This window comes from Dermacentor andersoni, chromosome 5 (assembly GCF_023375885.2).
Source record: "Dermacentor andersoni chromosome 5, qqDerAnde1_hic_scaffold, whole genome shotgun sequence".
Lineage (NCBI taxonomy): Eukaryota > Metazoa > Arthropoda > Arachnida > Ixodida > Ixodidae > Dermacentor > Dermacentor andersoni.
The window spans coordinates 157617682-157643905 of record NC_092818.1 but is presented as its reverse complement, the minus strand read 5'-3'; the positions used below and the strand labels follow the sequence as shown (position 1 = coordinate 157643905).

Here is a 26224-nt window from a genome sequence, read left to right as displayed (position 1 = left end):
ATGGGACCAAAAACAAATGTCTATGGCGGCTTCAGTGGCTGTGGCTGCCAGCAGGGTGGCATGTGAGAGCGCTGGTTCAAGGCTGCGAGATCATCAAAATTGCAGTCATAGTGGCTTCAGTTAATGCCGTTTCAGACCTTCGATCACCGCAAAAAGTGTGAAAATTCTGAAAGGGAAAGGTTTCTGCGTCAGAAAGTTCGGACGTCTTTATACATTGGCTCTACGCGTCATTGATTTGGTCATTGATCGTTTGATGAAGAGTGGTCAAACGTGACGTGACCTCTGAAGTAGTGTGCATGCTCCTGGTCTTGGAGGCTAAGCAGTGCATGACATCTTCTCATTGTCCACTGTATGGTTGCAAGCATGACAAACTTTGGTTGGAGGGTACAGATCTCAGAGGCAATGCCAAGAGTGGCCTCACTTCATTGTCCCATGTGGGGGCACCCACAACGCACAATCATGGCTTATTGATGCTTGCACTTGTAGCTCTCTTGAGGTTCTGAGGAGCTTGCGGTTGCTTTATGCAACATTGTTGCTTGAATTTAACTGCATTCATTTTCCAACATAAAATTGGGCCTCTTTTGGGGAAGAAACAACTCGGTGTAGACTCCGGATTAGCCTGGGGGCCCATACACATAGCAGCATTGACAGCATGCGTATAGTCATCAACTAATGCATACATTCCCACTTTTTAAAAGAATTTCAATTTTTGGCTATTGATGCATGATGCATCTTAAACAGAAAGATACACGTCTTATCATTTTTAGAGTGAACAAGATGTAATGGCAACAGTCGGCGAGAAGCCGCATTTGTTTTGATGAGTGCATTTACACGAGCAGCTCACAATGTATTTATAATTTATAATGGTTTGACACCCACATTAAGACCTGCAAGGACTGCGCATTCAGAGACATTCCCTCCGATGAGTGTTCCTTGTTTGCTACTCATCGCATGGAGCATATGGCTGCCCACACAAAGAAGGCTGTCTTTTCACTGTTGTGCATAGCACTTCTTGTTTTTGCAATGCAAGACTCTAGTCCGCTGCAAAGCATGTGCGATGTGCCGCATCTAATTGCCTTGCTGCACACGCGCCGAGCCGCATAACATGCTACCACTCTTCTTTCACTTCAGTGAAACTGCCGTAATTCAGGCAGTGGTCCAGGTTGCAGAGAAAGTCCCGGGTGTGAATGGTGCTCAGAGATGAGGCATTTTCTGCTGAGTGGTAATGTTGATCAAAAACCAACCGATGGACATACTTGCTCTCTGAGGACTGCTTTTATGGTTTCATAAATGGTTATTATCATTAAAGAAAGTTGTAGTTCATAGGCAGCCTAGTTACAAAAATGTACCAAAATACAAAACTGCATGTGATGTCACCACACCTCTCACTCTGGCTTTTTGTCGCTTCATTGCCTTTGCAGATGCCTCAAGAGTTCAGCCGTTCCAGTGGCTCCCTGAAGGCACACCTGCCTCCTCTCCAAGTGGACCACACAAGCACGTGCGCTCTGTCTCGCACGACTCTTACTTCGAACGGGGTGGCCTGGACATGTCTCTGGAAGATGTGCACGCTGCGTTTGGGCTCAGTTCTCAGTACAATGGTGCTCGAGTCGACCGGGTAGCTGCCCCACCGGTTGGCCCGCATAAGTCGCCTCGAAAGCAGAAGCTCTGTCCTGACAGTGGCGATGGTGCCAGCCCAAAGGTGCAGCGGCTCAGCGATTGCTCACAGGCCCCCACATTCCACTCTAGTCAGGAAGCCACCGTGGAAGGCACATGTACCAAAATGGACACAGCTCCTTCTGGCCACCATGCTTCATCTCATCCCCAGCTTCCGACGTTTGCGACAGCTTCCAACGAACAGGCAGCTGACAGGCGACAGCAGTCAAGTCGTTCGCTGACTCCCTATACGAGCCGACAACCAATGGCTGTACACAGCCCCGACGATATCGAACCGTACACATCCCCATCGCCTCAAGAGTACCCGCAGCCACCGAGCCACTTCAGGAATGTGGAGGTTCCCCCACCTCACCATAGCAATGAGAAGATGGTTCTTGTAGAAGTTCATGCCGTCGATGAAGGTGGCGACTCCTCTCGTGAAATGATTGATGGTGGGCTCGTCTTTCATCGCCCTTTTGTTGAAGATGTTGACGAAACGAGTGGTCCGTGTGAGAGCACAGGCGGCTCAACTGACTTCGACGAATCCGAAAGCAATGTCGGGACGAGTTTGTCCCTTGCCGAGGACATTGCAACTTCGCTTAAGATGAGCTGCTGCCAGTTTGACACAGACTTCCTGGTTGGCGACACGCGTGCTGCAAGCCTCGAAACAAGCTTTCTTAACCGTATGAGTGCTTCGCTTCCGTACATTGAGGACACTGACACATCGGCATCACCCTTGTCATCGCCTTGTGCTGGGTGCGAGTTGCTGCCCCAGGATATGTCAACTTCAAGGTCAACACCATCACCTGTCGACGTGCAGCAGAGTGATGTTTGTGACGCCAACAGCAGTGAACACATGAACTCATCCATTGTGACGGCTTCGGTTGTGGACGAGAGTCTCGAGACCCCTGTGTCTGTGATGCCAGAGGACGATGGCCTTCGGACGTTTTCGGACAGTGATCTGCATGGCTTGTGTGGAGGGGTTGACATGGTTCAAAGAGTGGAAGCGTTGAACAGCAGCATTGTTCCTGCTGCTGAAGGGGAATGTGTCGTGGCTGCTGATGGACAGAGTTCCTCTTCAGATGAGGAGGAAGAAAATGAGGAAGCCATGCCATACTCTTACTTAGATGAGAGCCCATTGTTGAGTGATGCTTGTGGGGGCATGCTGCATTCTCAAAGTCAGGACCAGAACCTTTGCCTCCTCTCTCCTCAGGAGCCAACAGCTGTTGAGGATGAGAGAGAAGTTTCAGGTCCAACTGAGATGAGTGATATGGCCGAAGAAATATTGGGCTCGGCTGAAGAGTGCAGGATGCAGGTAGAGTCTTGTGTAATGGAACCAGCGCCAATGTTGTGCGACAGTGGGGCAGACACGGGGCAGGCCATTTCTGGGGACATGGAACATGCACTATTAGATTTTAGTAGCGACTGTTGTGAAGGACCAAAAAAAATTTGTGATCAGGGTTCACCTGACAATGGAAAGGATTCTCTACTTAATTCTAGTCCTGAAATCTCACTTAATTCTACTTGCTTACCTGACCATGATGTTGTGGCAGGCTCCAATTTGGAAAGTGCCACTCCCTCCGATTTGGAGAGTCTTGTCGATAACACTCACATGAGCGAGACTAATTTATGTAATCAAGGAACTGTAGTCACTGATGATTTAGCTGGGGAACTTCCTCAAAGCGAAGGTGTTGATTCAGAAAATACAAAGGAAGTAGAACCACTAGATAGTGTTAGTAAGCCTGTTGATTTTGCTGTGCCAATTGAGTCAAAACCACTGATTGACTTCAGTGATGATGAGGTGCAGCTCAGATCATCACCGCGACAAGTAAGAGTGGTTGAGGCAAAGCGAAAGTCTGAAATGGCAAGATCAAATGGCACCAGTCTAGATACTGACAGGAAGCGCTTATCTGAACCATCACACTATTCCCGTTCAGAGAAACGAGGCTCTGTGAAGGAACTCATGTCGAAGTTCGAACCAGGTGATGCGCATGGCCCTGCAGACTTAAGTCCTTCTAAAGCTTGCCAGCCTAGCCTGTTTACACAGCTCAAGGTTATGCGGCTACAGTCACTTAAAAACCCATCATCTCCTTCTGCCAATTATGATCCATGGTCTGACCCCATACTTGACCAAGAGGACCAAGAGGAGAATGTGTGCTGCACAGAAGAAACTTCCAGTGCCAGCACTGTTTCCAAGAGTAATGCACTTCATGAAGAAATAGGAGCAGCACAGACAACTCAGTGTTCGGCTTCAGAACCACAGGCCAGTAATGCCATTGCGGAGATAGTTTTAGACGTTGCTGTAACAGATGGCAGTGCGAGACCTTCCACACTTGAATTGCGGAAGGTGAATGTGCCGATCCAGGCTGAGGAAAAACGAATTGACCCTGTCCCACCCAAGCCTGAAGCAACACGTAGTGCTTCAGTGCCAGCTGTTGAGAGTGAGGTGAGTCGCAGGCGGATCGAAAAGATCAAAGAAGAGCGCCGTGCTCAGCTGAGGGAGAAGCTCAAGTCCGAGGGCTGCCGCTCCCAGTCGGATGAGGCGGTGACAACCAAAGCAGAAGTGAAGCTCAGGCGGACTTCGGAAGATGTCGCACTGTGGAACGTGGACGTTGTCCCGCTTCGGCAAGTGAATCGAGAGAATGAGCGGCATCAGCTATCCAGTGTCAGGAGCTGGCCGAAGCAGGCAACTTCGGGGGACCAGAGGAGAAGAGACTCCACAAAGCAAATCGGTGCCGACGTTGTGGATAAGAAGCCGCCGCCTGGCAGAACTTCACCTGTGAAGACATCACCTGTTAAGAGTTCGCCTACGAAGACCTCGCCTCTTAAGTCATCACCTGTCAAATCACAACCTACGAGGTCACCGGCTCAACAGACAGAGACCATTGTGCGAAAGCAGGACCTTTCCCCGCCAAAGCGGATTCGCGACAGGGCAGCCATGTTTGAGTGTCGCAGCCAAAAGGAGCAGGCACGTCCGGCACCACCACGGCTCGCCCGGGCAGATCTTTCTTCGTTTTAAGAAACTGGCCACCATTCCACAGCGCCCGCTGCATGTCGCTTTCTGGAGTCTTTTATTACTCTTCACCTTCTATTGGGTGAAAAAGCGCCCTCGTTTAGGTTCCCACTGTGTTGTCGCAAGTGAGCATGGAGAAAAATGTTTGGTGCTACTTTGTCGTAGTCTTGTTCTGCGTGTATGTTGTGGGGCACCGTGTTGTTATTCTTGTAAGCATTGACAGCATTTGACAAACTCTTTACATTTGGTAGAAGAGTTAGATGGTGGAAATTGCGTGGTGTAGTCTCATTAATGACGAACAAAAATTAGGGACCTTCCATGACACGCTAAACTTTGCCAGCTTCTAAGTAGGGCTTGAACATTTTATCTGTCTTGCAAACGTAAAAACAGCTTCCAACTGAAAAGCCAAAGTATGCGTAGTGACAAAACCAAGAAGTGTCGCTTTGCTGTACAATAGCTGTTCTCCTTTTTCCAGTATACTGGTAACTGCGCTCGGTGAATGTACATGTTGTATGTTTGTCTTCTTCTTTCACAGCGCACCGAGATTACGTCTTTTCTTTTTTATTCAATTATACGATGCGAGTGACATTTTTGTTCATGCCTAGAAAATGGGGTTCAAGAGGTGAAGTACACTTGTTGCATCTGTTTTTTCTCAAATCTTAATTTTGTTTTTACTTTCATTGAATGCTGTGTACATACTTGTTGCTGGTTTTTACGCTGTAATAAGATTTATATATATATTATAGATATATACATATGAACATTTATGAGAAAAATATATATGTATGTGGCATCATCATAACAACACGCTTGAAGCCTGTTTTCTTTTATAAGCAATATTTATGTGTAATTCACATGCAAATCACTGTGGTGATGCGGGGCTTCATTAGGTAGGGGAGAGGACTTCTCTGCTACCGATATGTGGGAGCAAATGCTTACATTGACACTGTCATGCATTTGCATGAACAACAAGTAAAGTTAAATAAAAAGCTCTGCAGGTTAGTTTGTAGTGGTGACAAGAATGTATGTACTGTCTTTATTATAAGTGAATTGAGAGTGCGAAGCCCTGCATGTTCTATTGCTGGCACCGCATTCGTAGTGCTGAATAGGAAATGCTACTACCCCGATATATGCCATTACTTTGGTTTAAGTTTAGTGGCCTCTCCACAGGTAGTCCACCACCTTTACTGTGAAAGCTGTATATGCAGAGTTGACCATTGGATAGATTGCGCATGTGGTCACTCTATGTCGTTACCATAGCAACGAGGTAGGCTTTTGAGAGCGCAGAGGGAAACATGAAGGAACTACACAAAATATAAACAGTATATGCCATTGAATAAGTTCCACATGGGCAAAACTCTGGCAAGCTGAGCAACGCCTTTGCAATAGGGTACTGTGTGGTTGCATGGGCAAAGGGACAGCATTGGCAATGCGAATGCTGCAGCACTTCAAGGGAACCATACTCCAGGGCAAACTGTTCGCATTTGTGCCCACTGGAGGACCACCAATTTGGGCTGAGTGAAGGGATGTCACTGAAAGAATGAGAAGTCTCGCTGCATAGAGAGCTTCTTTTATCACGATGATGCTGCCGTGAAAGGCGAGTGCACGGTGAGTGCTAGAGATGTTAACCATAGCTGGGTCTGCTTGGAGGCAGTGACGGAGTAAATTTCTTTTTTTTAATCCGCCGATCTACTACCTTACCCGCTACGTGCCAGCTTTGTGCAGCTAGTTTTTATGTGCACGCACCCCTTTCCAGAGGTGGTGTGATGGCTGTCAAGTGCATCATTGCAGCATTTGGTGTATCGGCTATCGACCCAAGATAAGCTGTAACACTTGTTATCGCGGCCGGACACTCTCTACGTTGATCAAAGGTTTGTGTGCTGCAGACGGCATGCCCCTTATATTATTCGCTTCTGCCGACCTACGACGTCTGAATGCTACTTAAATTGCTCAGTCACATATAAACATCAGCAATTTCTGAAAAAGGTTTTTGCCTTATAACGTATTTGTTCTCCCCAACCCTAGTACTTCGTAGTTGTTTATCAATATACCGATCTCACCGACGTTCAGAGCCAAGGCTGGCGTAGCTGGCGCCACAACGACAGTACAGATTCACAGTACATACACACAATGTACTTAGGTGCTCTATTCTGGACATAGAGTTGATATAACAAATTCTACAGGCAAAGATCCCCATAGCGCCCATGTATTGATATCGGTAACCGCAAGAGTGCCGCCATGTTGCTATGCTGGGCAGGTGCGCAGGTGTAGAACACGAGGTACGATTCATATGAGATGATCAATCTCGATATATCGAGTCTCCCTCAGTATAGTGGCACCATCTATTTCAGGCGCCTTCAAACGCACTTTCAAACACCGTAAGTTTTACGTAGAAATTTTATAAATAGCCGCCGGATCTTTCTCAAAAATACACGGAGTGAACTTTAAACATTGTCCATACGTACATGCTACGTGATAATGCTTGTTCCAGCGTCGTATTCTGAGTATGTTTAGCATTACGAAAACCAGAGGTAGAAACATGGTGCCGTCATTGCAGTTGCCACTTTTTAAGGTTTTCTAGCGCACTATATTCGAGGTGTGACGTAGCCGCAACACGTACAAAATGGCGCTGATGACTCTGTTTTTCTTTCGTAACTTTATGGTGGCTAGAAGGGGGCTGTGTGGCGGGCGGGAGCCGGCGGGGCATATAGAAGCGCGATGAATGTTGTAGATGGCGCTACTTGCAGCTGGTGTGCAGCTTTGGCTGCTTTTGGAGGGGGCAGCGCGTGGCGACTTGCATGCGCTTTGCGTTCACGTTGAATCGCGTTTGAATTTTGAATGTAATGCGCGGTGCAAACATCACAAAGTGCTTGCAGCTCAGAGGTGCATTATTAAGAAGGGTGACATTTCTTCGGAGAGCAGAGAATGGAAAGATGCGTTATTTGCAACACCGGAACACGCAGCAAATGTTTAGCCATGCGAGTTAAAAACGGACGAAGATCACGCTTGAAGGCCACTCTGGATGAGTTCGTTTTTACTAAAAGGCTTCGTGTTAGCGCAAGTGGACATGGACTATGAACGAAAACAACCCAAAATGCCGCATTTCATCTTTCTTTCATTTGCTCATCTGCCGCAAATATAGTCATTGGTCGTAGAGGAAATTGTACACGCAAACAGACGAAAGCAACGCTGGGGCTGCGCGCAATGAACCTGGGAATATGACGTCACCACATTGTTCAAGTTCACTCTCCGCGTCCGCATGCGCCAGCAACACGCCCTTTCAAAATCTTTAGCGTTGTAATAAAAAAAAAATTGAGGTACAAATTTGGGCGCTTTGGCGAACCTCAACCTGCACTAAATACTTTCCATCAGTGCTTTTGTTGTACAGACCAGAAGAAACACTTTATTGCATAGTACAGTTATCCACATGCACACACCAGACCAAGCTTACCAGTAAGCTCTACTTCACTCTCCTTAACGTCAAATGTTTCTGGCACTCCATTTGAAGAGTCTTGCCCTTGCCCTTGTTCAAGATTTTGTGAAAAAGTGCAGCCTAGTTAATACCACAAACTATATTGTTTTTGCAATGAGCACTTTGCGATGGAGCTTGCATCCCACTTGGGGGAATGTTAAACTGCTCAAGAACTGCATAAAATCACGCACACTGAAAACATAAAGCTTCCCTGTTAAAAAAAAAAAAAGAAAGTGAATGCCTCCTGTAGCACTTTAACGAGCTCCAAGGTACCATACACCCCCCCCCCCCCCTGCTAAATTTTTGCGTGAACACGCCGTCGGCGTTGCATTCAGCTGCTTCTCTGGTGACTGCGAAACCACAAGCACAACGTTGGCAAGAACTTTTGCCACCAAGCTCAATACAAAATGTGTTCCCGCTTTCGACGCAATGAGTTCACGCCGCGTTATTTATTACATAACGCAGGAACAGCACACTATCACGCACTACGCACCTCAAAATAATCAGTGGCACAAGTGCACCGCTTCCCAGCTTCCAGGTGATCACGATTGACGTGCAATGAAGCGTGGACTACAAGCCTACGCTTGCCCGGCAGACCTCTCTGGCGCTACACTGGCAAAGGCCGCGCTGCGGCTTGTCCTTGCACGGATGGATGGATGGATGTTATGAGCGTCCCCTTTGGAACGGGACGGTGGTTTGCGCCACCAAGCTCTTGCTATTATGTTGCCTAGTGTCCTACCTAGGTTAAACAAGAAAAAAAGAAAGAAAAAACACTAAACTCCCACAACCAAACTTTCTGATCCCTTATTGCGAACTGTGCTTTTGTTCGTCTCCGTCTTTTGCCGTTTCCCTACTTTGCTTCCACCAAACCTCCAATCGCCTCTTACTAATCCCTATTGCGGACATGTTTACTTTTCCACTATTCTCGCTGAACCCCAGGGCTTCAAGGAGGCCAGTGGTGCCTAAATCGACCGCTGGGTAGACGTCTTCACATTCTAATAAAACATGCTCCATAGTTTCCCTAGCTTTACCGCAGCAATCACATGCTTCTTCTTCCTTCTTATATCTCGCTTTATAGGTGCGTGTTCTAAGGCATCCCGAACTCGCTTCGAAAAGTAATGAGCTTCCCTTTGAGTTATCATAAATGGTTTCTTTCCTGATTTCGTTTTTTCCTCTTAAGTAGTTACTCATGGCACGTTTCTTTTCCATTGCCGCCACCCATGAGATTATTTCAGCCTCTCTCACTTCCCGCTTGACGTTTTTTGTTGCTGTGTTGCCCACCCTACAGGCCGCATACTTGCTGGTAAGCTTTCTAGTTCTTTTCCTCCACTGTGATTCAATGTTTTTTTATGTACAGATACCTGAACACTCTTCCAGCCCATTTACTTACTTCCATATTCCTCAGTCGTTCTTCATACTCAATATTACTGCTAGCTTCCCTCACTTCAAGACTAGTCCAGCCCATATCACCCTGCACAGTTTCATTTGTAGTCTTCCCGTGAGCGCCCAATGCGAGGCGACCCACTGACCTTTGGTTCCCGTCGAGTCCTGATTGTACCCTTGATTTAAAGCAAAGAACCGCATTTCCAAAAGTAAGTCCTGGAACCATTCACCTTTCCACATACCTCGGAGGACCTCGTACCTATTGTATCCCCATAGCGCTCTGTGCTTCATTATGGCTGCATTTCCCTTCCCCTTTACTGTTATGGTTTTTTCCTGTGTTTCCATATATCCATTGCCTTCGTTTATCCATATACCAAGGTATTTATATTCTGTTACCCGAGATATCTCTTGGTCCTGTATCTCCACTGTCTGTTCACTCTTTTCATATATATCGTAACACCTGATTTTCTAACACTAAATTTCAAACCTAAATTGTTGCCTTCCTGTCCACAGATATTAGCCAGACGTTGCAAATCACTTTGCTTGCTCAATAGCAACACGTCGTCCACATAAAATAAACCTGGGAGCTGCTGCTTTACTACTGTACCCGCCTGTTTGTATGACAGCTTAAACCCGATATTACTTCCTTCTAACGCCCTCGATCTCCATCCTCATCATGTACGTCATAAACAGCAGCGGGGATAAAGGGAACCCCTGCCTCAGTCCCTTGTTGATATGAGTTTTCTCCTCACTCTTCATCCCTTCCCATTCAACGCAAACGGTATACACCAGTGCTTCGGTATATGGATGGATGAATGGATGTTATGAGCGTCCCCTTTGGAACGGGGCGGTGGGTTGCGCCACCAAGCTCTTGCTATTATACTGCCTAATGTCCTACTTAGGTTAAACAATAAAAAAAAAAAAAACCGGTTCAAAATACACCAGTGCGCTTCAGCGCCCCTAGAGGCGCCGGGAAATTTCATCGCTCATCGCTCGCACGGCGCAGACACGGCGCCCGCTGCACTGGCCCCTTCTAGCCACCATAGTAATGGGACGCAAACTTACGTTTTGCCTAAGAAGCTAAAATGGAGGCACTGAACATTACGTGCTTGATATGAAGCAAAACAGTTTTCCTCCTCACTGAATATAAAGCAGCTAACTGAAAGCTTACGATTATTCCCTCAAAAGTGTATTTCGCTTCCGTAGTCTGCTGCGTACGAGCCATCGTCTTCATTCGTCATCAGCAAACACGACCTGCCAGTGGTGATGAGCCAACACCACCTAGATAGCACAAGGCCTTTTCACTCCGATCCATGATGTCATGCTATACCTGGCCCGACTGCCATATAATCTAATGGGGACACTCCCGACTAGGCAACAGTGATTTTGACGTCACCGCTTTCATCACGCCAGCCTTGTCAATGGAAATTTGGGCCCAGGTAGCGTGACATCATGGATCGGAGTAAACAGGCCTTGTGTTATCTAGGTGGTGTCGGATGAGCGCGCGTTCTAGGCAGCGTCATCGCTTTCTTGTGAAACGTTAACGCTATCGCATGCGCAGGCCGTTACGCCTGGGTCTGCGCATGCGCCGTACCGTCGCCCCTAGTTCTTGTGTCCGCTAACCGCGTTGCACCCGCCACATGTAGCCATTTGAGCGACGCAAGCGCCGGCGCTACCATCTCTCGTTCACTTCGCTGCTTATTGGCACCACGTGAGAAAACTTGAAGATGCTGCCTTGCGTTCATTTCTTTTTACAAATAAAAACGCCTCCGTTGCCACCTGCAGTGATGTGGAAAGTCATTAATAATAAAGCCCCGTCGAGCTTTCTGCGTCTACAGCGAAGCTTTGTAAGCGAACCCTCCCGGATTTTCCGACCGTGGCTGCTGCTGCTGCTGAGCTCAGCATAACGGGTAACAGCATATCAGCAAAACTTGTTCTGCCGAATAGGCGTGTGTCTCGCGTCGCGTACGTAGCACGTGCGCGCGAGAGCATGTGCGCTCGCAGCAGTTTTAAATTGGGCCCTGGACCCTGGAATGAAATGGGACAAATAATAGTGGACCATCACCCCTAGATAGATAGATTATGGGGTTTTACGTGCCAAAACCACTTTCTGATCATGAGGCACGCCGTAGTGGAGGACTCCCGAAATTTTGACCACCTGGGGTTCTTTAACGTGCACCTAAATCTAAGTACACGGGTGTTTTCGCATTTAGCCTCCATCGAAATGCGGCCGCCGTGGCCGGGATTTGATCCCGCGACCTCGTGCTCAGCAGCCCAACACCATAGCCACTGAGCAACCACGGCGGGTGACCATCACCCCTGCCTTTCGTCTCGTGTGCGTACTTTTCTCGGTATACATCTGTCCTCGCCATTCTTCTTCCCTCGACAAACAACACCTTCGTCTTCGTGACATCACTTTGTCAACTTTTCACGGTGTGCATTCGCATAAACTGCCGTTTGCATTTCGCCTTAGATTGTGAATGGTGTAGCACATAAACAGTGGATCACACTAAAGTGGTCAGTACGGTGCATAAACGTAGACATTACATGACATCACACATTCAATAGCTGACAATGAAGACAGTTATATCATCGCATTTAGCTTATGTTTTTTTTTTAAGTAACTGCTTCTCTAAAGCTTAAGGATATGGACTAATTGGACTCAAGTGTGCAACCCTTGCCGTTTGCTTGTTTCCGAGAGGGAGTGCTGCTCAACGCGACCAGGCCCATAGAGCCTTGCTAACAACTTTCATGCAGAAAACTGATTTGGCCTCCTGTTTATAGACATTTTGTCCGTGTTCCCACTTTCTTTTGTCGGTATCTCTGTCATTTGTTTATTTCCTATTTTCTTGCCTATTTCCTTGTTTCCTATCTTTTTCTCCTATTTTCATTTCCTCCTCCCGAATGAGTAGGCAGGCAGGCGTTGTGCCCCTCTCGGTGACAGTTGTCAGCTTGCTCCCTCCCCGCTTCCTTTCCGTGATTGTATGTTTCCATATCTAATAATAATAATAATAATAATAATAATAATAATAATAATAATAATAATAATCACTTCGCAGATGGGAGGGCAGGTGGGTGTTGTCTCACGTAGTTTTGTGCCAGGTATCCTAAAGTACACAGAAATTTCGGGAGGGTAACGTTCCCGGTGTGACCAAGCTTCCTGGCTACGCCCCTGATCTGTTGCAACGGCTGCGCAATGTGGGACAATGGAAACTCGCAAACCCCCAAGAGGCCCTGATATGCGAACTCTGCTCTCGTCCCGTCCGTGCTTTTTATGTGCTTGTTTATATCGCGCGGCGACGTGCATTCCGTGTAGGCGTTTTCAAAGCATGTGTGTTCTGGAATGGCACTTTGGTTGGACATCCTATCTATTGGCGGTGGCACACGGCGTGCAACTGTCTGTCGTTGATGGTTAAATTGCTTTCGCGTCTTGTGCGTTTTTATCGGTAAACTTTACCGACGAAAAATTATGCGGGCACCGCACATCCATACGTACTGGCTCTTGAGCGTAATTAATGTCGTCTGTACTGGAATTGACTGGGCCATTTCTTCGAAATAACAGTTCGCATGAGAAAGGGCCCGGACGAATTGTGACAGCGAAGGCACTGGCTCATATTACAACACTCCTCGCGGATGAAAAGCTTTGCGGCCTCTTGCATTATTTATTTGATCACTCTCTATTATTTTTTTCTTGAGGTACTACGCTTAATGTGCACAAACGTGATTAATCGCGCCTTCTGTGATATTTTTCTACCTTTAGTGATTGCAGCAGTATTGATAAGAGATGTATTCCTCGCACTAGCAGCCGATTCTCGTTTACCTCAAGCGGCAAATTGTCAACCGGTTGCACGTCACTTCAGATTCCGTGACCACACTCGTGTACACTATAGCTCTATGCAGATCAATCCACGCCATAGTCCTAATCCACGTGGATTGATTCGTGTCCTGCGCGCGTTCGCAAGACAAGAAACCGTCCAAGAAAACGATAATCGAAGAAATGTAGCTGCACATTGTGATAGGTGACACCACATAATTGTCACTTGTTTAATGAATTTGGTGCTGTCAGCATTATGAAAAAAAAGAAAATGACGGCAGCCGTCAACGGTAAATTTAGGTAAAGGACTTTTAACGAAGTCATGTGGAACGCTAAGTGATGTAAGCCAGGGTGAACTATGACAATATGGCGCTGTTCCACTATATTAGATTGCTACCATTCAGCTGAGGCAAAAGTGGGTGGTTTTTACCAGCTACGAAGATATCCTCATTGTGCAAGTACAGTCTTTACAATCGCCAAGTTATGTACTGCCTGCATGATCGAACCTGACATCCAAGCCCTCTATGGAACTTCGGTCGCTCCTGTGTCTGAGAAACCGATCTAGACCAACGTACACACTATCCCCAACTTAAATAAGCACCAGCTGTGCTACATTAGCTAAGGGCTCAGCAACGGATCTGCGCACTCACGGAGTGGCTTCGAAACGTATGGCGTAGACTGTAAGTGAACCGCGCTGCTGCCCGCCTATGAAAACGACGTCCGAAAAAAACAGTGAACTTTTCACTTCGGAGGGAGAAATCAATAATTGTGTCACCACACTGTTTTTTGAGTCCGAAGAGTACATACGTGGCGAGTCGTGTTGATATATTACGCTGTTTCCAAGTGGAGAACGCGAGGCTCCCAAGCGTGTCATCCGTGCGTGTGGCCTCACGTGTCGTGTCGACGACGGAGTGCAAATGAGCGGGATTGGTTTTCCGTTTCTGCCTTTTTTTTTGTTATCGTTGTACGTGCTCTTCGTTTCAAGCGCACGCTGCGCGTGTATTCCTAAGCATCCGCATGAGAAACGGCGCGGCCGACCGACGGAAGGGTAGGTGTGAGTGGGAAGCGGGCTCCGAATTCCTCGGATGCACGCACGTCTTGGAAGGTCGAACGTCGGTTGGTCCGCTGCTCGTGCGCCTCGATCTTCTCGTGCGCGGCTGTGGTTTTTAGGGGTTTCCGCGGGCTCGAGATAACGGCTGATAACGGCGACCCGTGCCGCGCGCGGCTCTCGTCCTTCTTATCGGCGAAGGTGGCGACCAACGGGAACGGCGGCACAGGCACCGCAGCCACGGAGACCCAGCTGAGCTTCAGGTAGGTCGACGTGTTGGGTGGTGCACGCGATGTTGAACTGTTGTGAATATGCGAAGCCTGGCTATACGGTGGAGGATAGGTCGAGTCATTATAAATTCGTGATCTTCCGCGTGCAGCATGCAAAAAGACGAGACACAAAATAATAGTATTCACGCACTTAAGTGTGCGTGAGCCATTCTTTACTTTGTATCCTTCCTTTGTGCACGCTGTACGTAGAGTACTGTGAATGCGAACGATGAGCATAATTCGGACATAGGCTAAGGGTGCTTTGTGTTAAGTGTCGAAGTGCTTCCGTGTATAGTAAACGTCATACGCCCAGAGAATGTATACCTCTGAGCCTTCCAGGTATTCTGCGACGTCGAAGTGAAATACGAACTAGAACAAAAAAAAAAAAGTAACACCTTCTTTGCTTAACGTGTTGAAATAGGCAGCTATATGCCGTATATTGACGGAACCGGGTACAAAACGCACTCTGGTCCTGCTTTAACTAAGGGTCCGTGAATGAATCACGCCGGCGCCACATACATTGGCGAATGCGGTAAGGGAAATGCGCCTTCTAGTTTGCTTTTTCGTGCTTGCGTTTCGTTCGGGCGGGATAATACGTTAACGCTGCGGAGAACGCGGCGTTATCCGGAGTCGCGATGCTAGACGAAGCGAACAAAGCGACAGTAATTTTCAACCATGATTCTGACGGATACGCTCTGGCGTTGCGATAGGTGGACCGGTCATGGATAAATATGTATGTGGCCGTGCGGCATGTTGGCATCGTGCGTTAGCAGCAGAATCGGTCTTTCATAAGGTGGCCCGCATCTCTGAGACACACATGGTCGTACAAATTCATTACACGGGCACCGTTACAATGATCCAGGTCCATCGAGCTTCTCCTATACTGACGTATTACTCGGTAATGTAATACTTTGGAATCGAAACGCCGAATAAGTCCGAGGCTGCTTGTAGCGTTGAAGCCGCTGCCCGTAAATAACTAGATATGACTGTTCGAATATAGTTCGCCTTACGAATACACAAGACGGTATTGTATGGAGGGCCTCCTCGCAAATTAATTTGTCAGTGCATGCTTTCACTGCGAATAATATTACTGCGGGATTCCTCGAGATTTCTTTTTCCACGTTGTTCCCACGAAGGAAAAGAAAGAGTAATAGATAAAGGAGGTGAGAGCTTCTTGGTATTCAAGGAGCAATCGGTGTTCAACGAGGTTCTCCTCTTATAAGAGCTGACTGTGCAGAGGTATATACTGTAACAGGATACGGATATCTTGGCAGTTGGTATACGGTATCACACTTCGTTGCAGCGTGACAAGACGTAGACGTGAATATTCGCCTTTGAGTGACCGAGCCTGGAGGCTATTGAGCCAAAGATGCTTCATTATCCACGAAAGTGAAAAACGGACCGCTGCGCGCGCGTGGATTTCGCCTTGTTCTTGAGTATACACGCACATCGCGCGGCAGAAAATTTCGCGGTTGTGCCACCCTGTATATTATCGGTTCGGTACTGCTTCTCGACCGGATTTAATTCACAAGAATTGCTGTGTTGAGCTGTCGCATTCCACACTCATTTCCCTGTTCAAAAATATTCGTTCTTTCACACATAAAGTTTCTTTCGAACTGGTGTTTCTATATCTCTGCATCGATTGCCGTTTCGCTCACCGCTGTGTGTGAAACTTCTTTCTGATTTACCGTGTGTCCCAACGAAATGTCGCAAAGAATTAAGAACAAACGGAAGGCTTTTTACGCAAACGGCGCCCATCGTATATCGATAGGCGTTGTTCGTGCGTGATAGTCATAAGTACCCTTCTTTTTAATTTCGCTAAATAATTATTTTAGTTTAGTGAAAGTAGCGTTTAATTACCTTACCTAATCTATATGTTTGTTTACAACAGTCGGCAGTAGGCGAAAGGGGATTGTTCAAATAGCTTAGCACTGATCTTACATATATCCTGCAGATGTCCTGAACACATCGACAATGTTAGGAAGTACAGTTTCACACCACCATGTATCAAATTTGATGCGCAAAGCTAAGTTATGCGTTGTCGAGGGACGTGAAATCGGGCGGCCTGCAGAAATGCCACACAACGCCGACATGACTGATAAAATTGCAGTCGCACAGATGCGCAAAACTGGAGATTTACGGATAGCTGCAGCGTTGAAGACGAATTTTTAAGCTGCAACCGGCCGGCCGACACAGATGCAAAACTGTTGTCGTGCAAAAGTGTTTGCCGATTTAAAATTCCATGAAATACAGCTGATATATTGTAGGTGCGGGCGAAATTTCGAAATTACGAATTCGAATTAACGCATTTCGCAGTTGGCTTCGCAGTCGATTCGAGAGTTCACTGTTGGAAGTCGTCGACTATGCGTTTCTGCTTGAATGCAAAGGACAAGAGCACTTAATTAATGGAGTCTAGAGGGAGAAAGCAGGATGCAAACGCTGACTGTTCCAAATGATGCTGCTGTTATACTTACGTGCAGTCAAGGTGGTGGCGCGGAGGCACTGACGTCGCTGAACGGACACGTGCAATAGCTAATTTCGACTTGATAATTTCCATCCTTGCAATAAGGATTCCTCACTTTTATGCAGTCTACGAATTTGTATTTTCGATCTAGTTATAAAGCAATTTATTATTTGAACTCTCTCACCGCGTTTTCAGCCCTTTAAAACAATATGCGGTGCTCTACAGTTGACACGTGCTGTTTGTTCGTGTGTTTCATTACCGTCATTGTGGTGGCGTGCCAGATACGGACACTTTTTAGTTGTTTTTCATTTGCAAGCTCCTCACTTAAATCGGAATTTCCATTGGGAGAGACGTTATACGTGTACCAAATAATATAACTAACCTTCCCCCTCATTTTCTTTTTTTTTTCACCAACCGGATATTCTGCCTCACTTTTATATTTCACATTGTTTATCGCAACAATGTAGCTCAATTTTCAAAAGTACTTTCTCCCGAATAATTGAATTTGATTCGATTTGACAATTCCGCTATTACAGCAACCCCGACATATTGTTTAATTAACTACTGGTCTTGCCTTTATTTGATAAATTGACTATAATTCTCTCTCACTTTCTTTATTTGCTTCCCCCATACAGCCCAATTCCTGGCACATTACCCCTGCATTACGTATGGGAACAACAACAACAACAACAACAACAACAACAACAACAACAACAACAACAACAAGCAGGGTGCAGGTTGCAAGGCAGCAAACACCATGAGAGGATACATTTCCAGCAGGCAAACCTCGAGGTAGATGCAAGATTGCAACGCTTGCAAACGTGGGATAACTCTAACCTAACTTGTACTTCCTACCGAGTTCAGGATAACGAAAGTCGACTGCACTACACCATGGAGTCGTAAACAGGCTCTCTCGATGTTTAGCTTAAACAGACAAACCGTCGCTGTAAGCGCTCTTCGTTCTATCAAAATAGGTTACCCAAGGGGATCACTGGTAAACAGTGAAAGGTACGGGCATAATCCTTTACGTAGCTCTGTAAACAACGACGTTAACCAGATAGAAAAAGAAAAGAAAGAAAAAGTAGGAAACATGAAACAGAAGGAAACGTATCCTTAATGGACCAAAAGCAGACAGAAGGCTACTGTGGAAGCAGCATGAAGTGCAGTGTTTAATGCTGTGTTGCTTCTTTCTTCACATTCACTGTGTCGACTCGTATGAAGTTAAGTCGACTGCGCAGATAACTTACAAACCTACCTACGTAGTTAAATGATCATCTTCACTTGGAGAGAGAGAGAGAGAGAGAGAGAGAGAGGAGGCTCTTTACTGAATCTTGCGTGGAGAGGTTTGTCTAGCGGCTCGCCTGTAGCATGCTTCTCCAGGTGGATATGATGAAAATTGAAATGACATGCACAGTTCACAACACGTATACACAACACATAAACATTATACAAAGAGCATCACTCAACAAACTAAATTATCTAACTGAGACCGGTAACTCTAAGGAAGGGTAAAAGTGTTATCGTTGTGTGAGATGAACCGGCAGCGTTTGTCTATGAACCAAGTAGTACGTGTTGCAGCTTCTCTAGAAAGGCGAAGTCTTGTGGAAGCGCGATGTTCGTCCATAGAGCGACAGTTGCACCGTAACTACCAAGCCAATTATCTATGTAAATAGGTACAAATATCCATATGCTCCATACGTATGGACATTTGCATACGCTCCATATGCAAATATACATACGCACAACTTCTCGTTGAAGTCGTTTCAGATTAATTTTATGCGAAGCAAAAAATATGAAGTTAGTTTGGGAGCGTCGTAGTTTGGCGCGTATACCTCTTACGGAAAACGTATTGAAAGAAGTTTAAGTAGAAGGTAGTCTTGCGTGTTATCACATTCTGCCCTTTAGTATTGTCCATGGCAATGCCTTTGCGTAGTGCCGTGAAGCTGCATTCAAAGACAAGTGTATTTATTTATTTAATTAATTTATTTATTTATTTATTTATGTGAATACCTTCAGGGCCCATAGGGCGTTACAGAAGGGAGTGGTAACAATAAATAGGAAATAAAGAACACAAAGCAAATATTCGCATTTTAAAAATCACTGTGGTCCGTAATAGGTACAATGGAGGTGGGCAAGTGGTTCCAATCATTACAAGTTCGAGAAATGAAAGAATGAAAGTGTTGGCCGTGAAGGTTTACTTTAGAGTGAAATCGTATTTTCGTGAAGTCGGACAGTATTTCAACGCATAAGAGTTGCGAAGAAAGTGACGATGACACGAAAAACAAGATAGTTTCCGGAACTTTGTGCCGGCAATTGTACCACGATTATACGGTCTTTTGTATCCGGTTATTTGTATGGATTATACGGGAATATGATATTTGAAGTTATTTGTCAGGGTTTCGGGCGGTTTATTCGTAAGGCATGCGCAAAAATACGATATTGGCTTCAGTCTTTCTAGAGATATGCGATTATATGTAAACTGAGGTAGTAGTCATAGATTGTGTTCTTTCTTTTCTTTCGGCGGAGCGCAGCGATAACGACACCGATAAACCAGCGATGCTGCTGATAAACCATACTTAAGGCTTACCGTACATTGCGGTAATCATGGACCGTGTAAATGCATTTGCCCCATACTTTTGGCACGGCGCTTATAATACAGGTCGTACGAACGGTGCTCACTATGCAACCAGGGTTCAATTTCATTCCACGTGGTTATCACGTAAGCGAAAAAAGAACGGGTATATCAGCCGTTGTCATTTGAGCTGGCGCACCAGCAACAGTGAGTGCGTCGTGCTAAAGCGTAAAATTTAAGGCTAAACCTAGTATGAATTAAGGACATGTCGTCTTCACTGAGTATTCAGTCTTCCGCGGATGTTAATATATAGTCGCGCGAGGACCTTTTAGATGCCACTGGAAGAGACAGCTGGCGACGCATTTCATTCGCCCTTAGTTGCTGGCTGTTTACATCGCTTTCTCTTGCAGGAATGAAGACCGCACTAATTTTGTGCATCGTGTTCTGTTCGTCAGCTTATGGAGGACCTGAATTGACGCCAGTGTGTCCACACGACTGTCACTGCGGGGACAACTTTACGGTTGTCGCCTGTTCGCACCGGCAGTTGCACCGTTTTCCTGAGCCGCTTCCCCGCGGTATTCAAGAACTGGACGTCAGTTTCAATTCCATCGAAGTCGTTCCGACTCTCCAGGTCGCGGGGCTCACCAAAGTCACGTTTTGCCACAATCACGTGAGGACAATTTCGCGCGGCACTTTCGCCCACACGACAGCTCTGCATACGCTGGACTTTAGCCATAACTGTCTGGCTTCACTCTCAGCCGATGATCTGGACGGCTTGGAATCGCTTACACATTTGGATCTCAGTTGGAACGAACTCCGCAAGCTGGAGCGATACGCCTTCCACAGGGTTCCGAATCTGAGAACGCTGAAGCTATCGGGAAACCCGCTGAGATTTGTCGACAGCTCGTGGTTCAAGAACTTGGATGTCCTCGAAACGGTGGAGCTGCGGGCAATAGATGCTTACAGCCTGGCCCCCGATGCCTTTGTGCTCGCTCCCAGGCTGCACACGATTGATCTGTCTGAAAACGACTTCACCGACGTTCCAAAAGGGCTTGACAGCGCACGGAATCTCAGGTTCCTATCAATGGACCACAACCCCATGGTGAACTTGAGCAGGGCTTCTCTGTCGGGTGCAAGAAATTTAGAGGAACTTCACCTGAGTCATATGCCGCGACTCGAAAGCGTTGAGAAGGGCAGTCTTTGGAACATGAGGCGCCTAACCCTCGTTAATATGAGCAACAACGTGCGTCTAAAGGAGATAAGCGACTCGGCGTTTCATTGGGTAAAGTCGCCGATCATCAAGCTTATACTGACCAATAACAGCTTGCAGACTCTTGATTACGCGTACAGCGGTCTCTGCGATGCAGGAATGCTGAACCTTGATGGTAATCCGTGGATGTGCGACTGTCAAGTGCTATGGATGAGACGCTGCAATGCGACGCAAGATCTAAGGTGAGCAAGAACGTATGGTCCTCTTTCTTCATGTAGACGAGACCCGGCGCATAGGAATCTTGTGGAGAACATTAAATATTGGTATCGCTTTTCAATCATTTTCTGTGACAACCACAGATCTCAAGATTTCGGTCTGGAATTTCGGCACCGCTCCGAGCATTTGCTATAACACTATGCGAAATACTTCAATCTTTTGTTTTAAAGAGGTTCAGGCGCAATGTTAGGGTCTACACGGAAATTCAATACGGCAATCAGCAATGCTCAAGCCCCCGCTCCCTACCAACCAATAATAAAAAAAAGTCTTGTCTGCAGTGTCCCCGCAGACCGCACCGCGGACCATTACAATTACGTGTCTTTGATTTAAAATATATATGAGATTTACAGTATTCCTCACCCCTTTCTGATCAATCTCGCAATGGCAGAAAGTTAATAGTCGTTTTCTTGCTGCGCAAGATGCACGTTGCCTGTGCACTTTTCCAAGGCACTGTGGCTAAAGGAAAACAGAGGGGTCGGGGGTGGGGGTGGAGGACGTAGTAGTGAAGCTTGGAGTCGTTCGGCATTGAGTGGGCAATGTCAAGGCTTGGAAAAATGGGCAAATTGCTGCCGGCTGCGCTGCAACTGTTTAGCTTGATAGGCTGACACTTGAATGACGACGAGAACAGGGCGGTGAAGGTGTGGGAGTAAAGGACAGGGAAAGAGGATAGCAGAGATGATTGTGGAGTAGTTGCAGTATTATATATAGAATAAACGAATTGATGAAGTAAATGGTTGAACTTGAGTGCAATATGAAGGCTAGGCGAAGATAGAATGATTGAGGCCTACCTTTATTTCACTTCCTGATTCATTGCAGTGGCGCGCTGGTGCAACAGTTCATAGATGTAAGAAAGAATGCGTACTTCGAACTGTTAAGTAACGTGGAAATGCCGAGAGCACATATGTTTGAGCAGGAGTCGAGGGTGACGCTTGGTGTGATTGTCGTTTTCAAAAATACCGCTCTTCAGCAAGTACGTCCTCCTTCCTGTAAATGACGTCATGTACAGAGCGACGATTCCTCTCATTTGATTAGAAGGTAAATAGACTTGTTAAACGACGTCCTTGTTAGCGGCTTTGTGCTGTGTGTCGGCAGTGAAAGAGTGAGGGCCCCTGGCGCTGTCTGAGCGTAGTTTTCATTGTGTGTACATAGCCTCAGAGACTTCAACCGCGCGCCAATGTTTAAATCTTTAAAGCTATACGAGGGCCCTTTGCACTTACGGAGCCGTCCAAAGGGTGTCACTGATGATCAAGAGTCAATGACAATGGTGGAAGAGCACGATAAAACGTGAGAGGAGGCAGCGATACAAGGTTACGGAGAAGGGAGAAAAAAAAAGATCACCATAGTTATCTGCATGCCTGTGCGCCCTGTGTGAATGGAACAGTGATTTGTCTACACTGAAAGCATACTGAATTCTGTCTGCAGATGTAGCATTTTATTTTGGCTGTTCGAAACCCCGTGTGGCAAGGTGCACTTAGTTCATAACGTATACAACACGTGGTCGAGAACACATTATGGTCAAGAGTAGCCAAGAGTTCGGAGGAAGGGTGTCGATGACAATCTGTGTCTTCTGTCACATTAACAGCGAGTACAAGTCTAAAAAAAAGATAAAGAAAGGAAGCATGTAAGGTGGTATTAGGAAGTGAATAGACTTAGCATAAATCCAAAGAAGGCGAAGATGGGGAATATACTGTGCTGTTCAGCGGGAAAAGGGTTGATGAAGTACGTAAGACGTCCATCAAAGCTTTAACAGATCGAAACATTTTATACGAATGACATTATGCGGAGTTCACCCACTTTCTCCGCCGACAAAGTTATTTTAGTATTCAACTTATGCTGTTTGTCCTTGATCGTATATTTCGTGTTGTTACCTGACCGCCGCGTCCCCCCCTCCCCCCCTTCTTCTTTTTTAAGGTGTAACGGCCCGCCAACCTTGGCTGGCAAGTACGTCGGCCACCTGACGCTGCCCGAAATGAGCTGTCCATTGAGCCAGCGACTTCTGCTTCGCTTCGAAGAGACTGGCGGCAACAAACTCATGCTCACGATTGTGGGTGTGTGCGCGCTCGCTCTGACGCTGGCCGCCGGCTTGTGCTTTTGGCGGGGGCGGAAGCGACACCTGCAAAAAGACGCCCGTTATAGCGCCGTCCACTACGCCCACGTGACTCCGAAATGCGACGCTTCGTGAACGTGTGTGTGAACCTGCCTGCTGAAAAGGAACGCACTTCGAACCGCAAACCGCAGTGGGCGCAACCGCGCCGTTCGTCGCCGAAGGGGACGTGATGAAACGACTTAGCGTGGAAGCTCGGGCCTGTTCGCGATTCACTGAAGAAAGGACACAGCGTAAGTAAGACAGGGACACGAGAGAGCGACACGCACAAAGCGCTGACTTACAACAGTTTATTCATGAAGACATTAAGCAATAAATATATAGGGTGCTACCATGCGCAACATGCGAATGATTGGGAAAAAGCCTGGAGCATCGTTTGCAATGCTGATAACGGTAACCACGTGCCTAGAGAGCGCACGGAATGCTTTCCATTCAAACCCTGTCAAGATACGCCATTTCCCGAGATAAAAGTGCAATCGAAGGAGAAATGACGCACGAGCTATGAAACTTTCTAATGAAATCTGCCTCAATGATTTCACGTGTCACCTGTGAATTATGTTTAGCCAGCACTTCGCTTTTTTTCCAAGTAGGGCTTACGCCCGTGGTCGCGGCAATGAATACCCAGCGTGTCGCTTTCTCGTGTCCTTGTCTTTTTTGCGCTGTGTCCTTTTTCCAGTGACGAAACCTTTTGACCTTGCGTCAGCAAGCACGCAATTATAAAACATCCACGTGTGACAGCGCACTACATCACCACCAAAATTCACGCTGCACAGGATGGATAATATCGGTGTTTCATAAAACCTTAGGAGAGTTAACTGTACTCGTGGGGACAAATGTGCCAAGCGTGTGTGTGCTTGATTACAAACGTTCGTGTCACGCCGAGCATTTTTATCACCGCAGTTCTTTTTTTCAAGTGACAGAAAATGAATGACGTTGTTCAGGAAAGTTCGCATTTCTCATTCTTAATGAAGACGACGTGGCCTTCATTCAACAATAATGACATTTCCTGATTTCATTTCACTTCACTTTAATGCCCCTATAGGGATATCATATAGTTAGGTTGGGTATACAACATGTACCAAAGAAGTCTTACCACAGTTCTCAAATCAAGATAAAAGATTTTGCATATTGAACAAATTCTGACAAGCAGGTGATGGCAGTGATTTGATGAAGAATTGTACTACTTCATATACCTGCCACAAGAAAACGAGGCTTAAAATGCATTATTAATAGCAATAGCTAAAGAAAGTTAAAGCATAAGGAGCCATTTGGTATCATCACTCCTTCCTGGTTAACTGGTGACAATGGACAACCACCGGTACACGCGGTGTCATGCATGGAAAGAGCCTTGGTCCTATCACCAGAAACCAATGTGTGGACAGAGCGGGGCTCTCAGCCACCGCGATGCTGCGTCGTTCTATCGAAAAAGCAAGGAGCTTGCTGATAAATTGTTATAGAATGAAGAACATATTATTTCGGAACTGTTCCAGTGGGACTGGCTATACTTCAATAGTCGTTCTTCAGAGGATATTTAGTGCAATTATCGTAGTAAAGCTGCGACAGGCTAGTTGGTGCGATTTCGTCATCGTCAAAACTTGGCAACGCGCTCTTCCATGAAGCAATTGTCGTAATCGTCATGCTCAGCGGCGAGTATTACATCAGGCTCCTCATCCGATTTGACTTGGCCGTCTCGGCAGCTGGCTCTGTTCAATATGGCAGTGGTAATATTACATTCATGGGAACTACAAGAGTGACGTCATCTTTAGTGTGCTACGGTCTAGGTTGAACTCTCCCTATACAGCTTTGCTGAGGTTGTGATAGACACGAACATCCAATTCGTCAATTGCACCTAAAACACTTATCACAACGTTTGTGAGCTATACCTGTCAGTGACTTAAGCGAACAAATTTGACATATTTGCAGCCTACGCGCAACTGTTACATCGCTTGCGTTAGCTTCGTAAAGATCTATTTACAAGCAACGTAATACTCCAGCGCTGACAGATTTCCCCCGGTTTGGTCGTCCTAATTGAAGCGTTCACAGTATTGAGATATCTGCTTTCATAGCGAAGTCAAGAAGGTTGTAAGGCTAACGCGTCAGAAGTGCTTTGCTGCGGACTTGGTTCCTACTGAACAAGTATCTTATTGCACGAAACACAAGGCCGGATAGGACACTGCGCTCTGTCCTATCTCTCTTTCCCGCCGGTCTTGTATTTCGCGTAGCATACGTTAGCCGTTTGGTGTTGCTTCACCTTTTGGAATTCTCGCGTTGTCTGTGATTCACCTCATTAAAGAAAATCACTGATGCACCAACGCAGTGACTATATCGTGTGTTTCGCGAAACTAGAATCAAGCTTTAAATATAGACTGTACATGTTATACGAATGAGACCAACGCATAACGTTCGCAGTCGTGTTGAGCTACTCGCAGTATTTCTTGAAGTGCGATTAGTTAGCCAGTTAGTTACGTTACTTAAGTAATATTGCAAATATTAATTTGAGGGCATGAGTCATAAAGCTTGCTCAGAAACAAATAAATTTGTTTCGATGACGTTATCTTTTACGTGTTTCCTTTTTCCGCGTTGTGAACAAATACATAAAAAAATAATGACATCATTGCGCCCTTGCGCGTCTTGATTTCCGCGCACTCAGTCGTGTTCCAAAAGAAAAGCCCGCATGTCTGTCGAAAGGCAACGAGTGCGTTTGCATCTTTGTTCAGCGGTGGCCTATCACTTTTCATTTAGGACCATGGGCCGTAGTAAATTTAATCTACATAGCGACGGTGGGAACTTACTCTGGGCGTTGTGGCCGTCCGTTTTCTTTCTTTTGCGATGTGCCTGCGGGCTTCGTTATTTCGAAGCACACTTGAGGGCGCTTCAATCCAAACGCGCAGGCGCGCAATAACTTTTTTTTTCTTCTGTGGCCTTCGCTCAGAGTTTGGAAAAAAG

At 46.4% G+C, this 26224-nt stretch overlaps 2 protein-coding genes across 6 annotated transcripts in view; both read left to right on the top strand.

Annotated features, from left to right (window-relative positions):
* Positions 1-5688, top strand: part of CdGAPr (GTPase-activating protein CdGAPr) — a 269494-nt gene extending 263806 nt beyond the window's left edge. For all 4 annotated transcript variants that reach the window (XM_050178971.3, XM_050178972.3, XM_050178970.3 and 1 more), the window contains one exon: positions 1422-5688. In XM_050178971.3, coding sequence (XP_050034928.2) covers positions 1422-4672 — 3251 coding nt within the window. In that variant the 3' untranslated portion in view covers positions 4673-5688. The remainder of the gene's footprint in view (positions 1-1421) is intronic.
* Positions 5689-14558: 8870 nt separating this feature from the next.
* On the top strand, positions 14559-24223 carry LOC126531455 (tsukushi-like). 2 transcript variants are annotated; one of them, XM_050178983.3, is made up of 3 exons: positions 14559-14646; positions 20099-21140; positions 23086-24223. In XM_050178983.3, exons 2-3 carry the CDS (start codon positions 20101-20103, stop codon positions 23354-23356), a joined length of 1311 nt encoding a protein of 436 aa, XP_050034940.2. In that variant the 5' UTR covers positions 14559-14646; positions 20099-20100; the 3' UTR covers positions 23357-24223. The 2 variants fall into 2 exon arrangements, with proteins under 2 accessions (XP_050034940.2, XP_054927156.2); XM_055071181.2 differs by lacking the exon at positions 14559-14646 and having other exon boundaries at positions 19178-21140.
* The last annotated feature ends 2001 nt before the right edge of the window (positions 24224-26224 follow it).

Coding starts and splice junctions, on each gene's coding strand:
- LOC126531455 (XM_050178983.3), top strand. CDS start 20,101: ATGAAGACCGCACTAATTTTGTGCATCGTGTTCTGTTCGTCAGCTTAT. Junction 21,141..23,085: donor AATGCGACGCAAGATCTAAG/GTGAGCAAGAAC, acceptor TTCTTTTTTAAG/GTGTAACGGCCCGCCAACCT.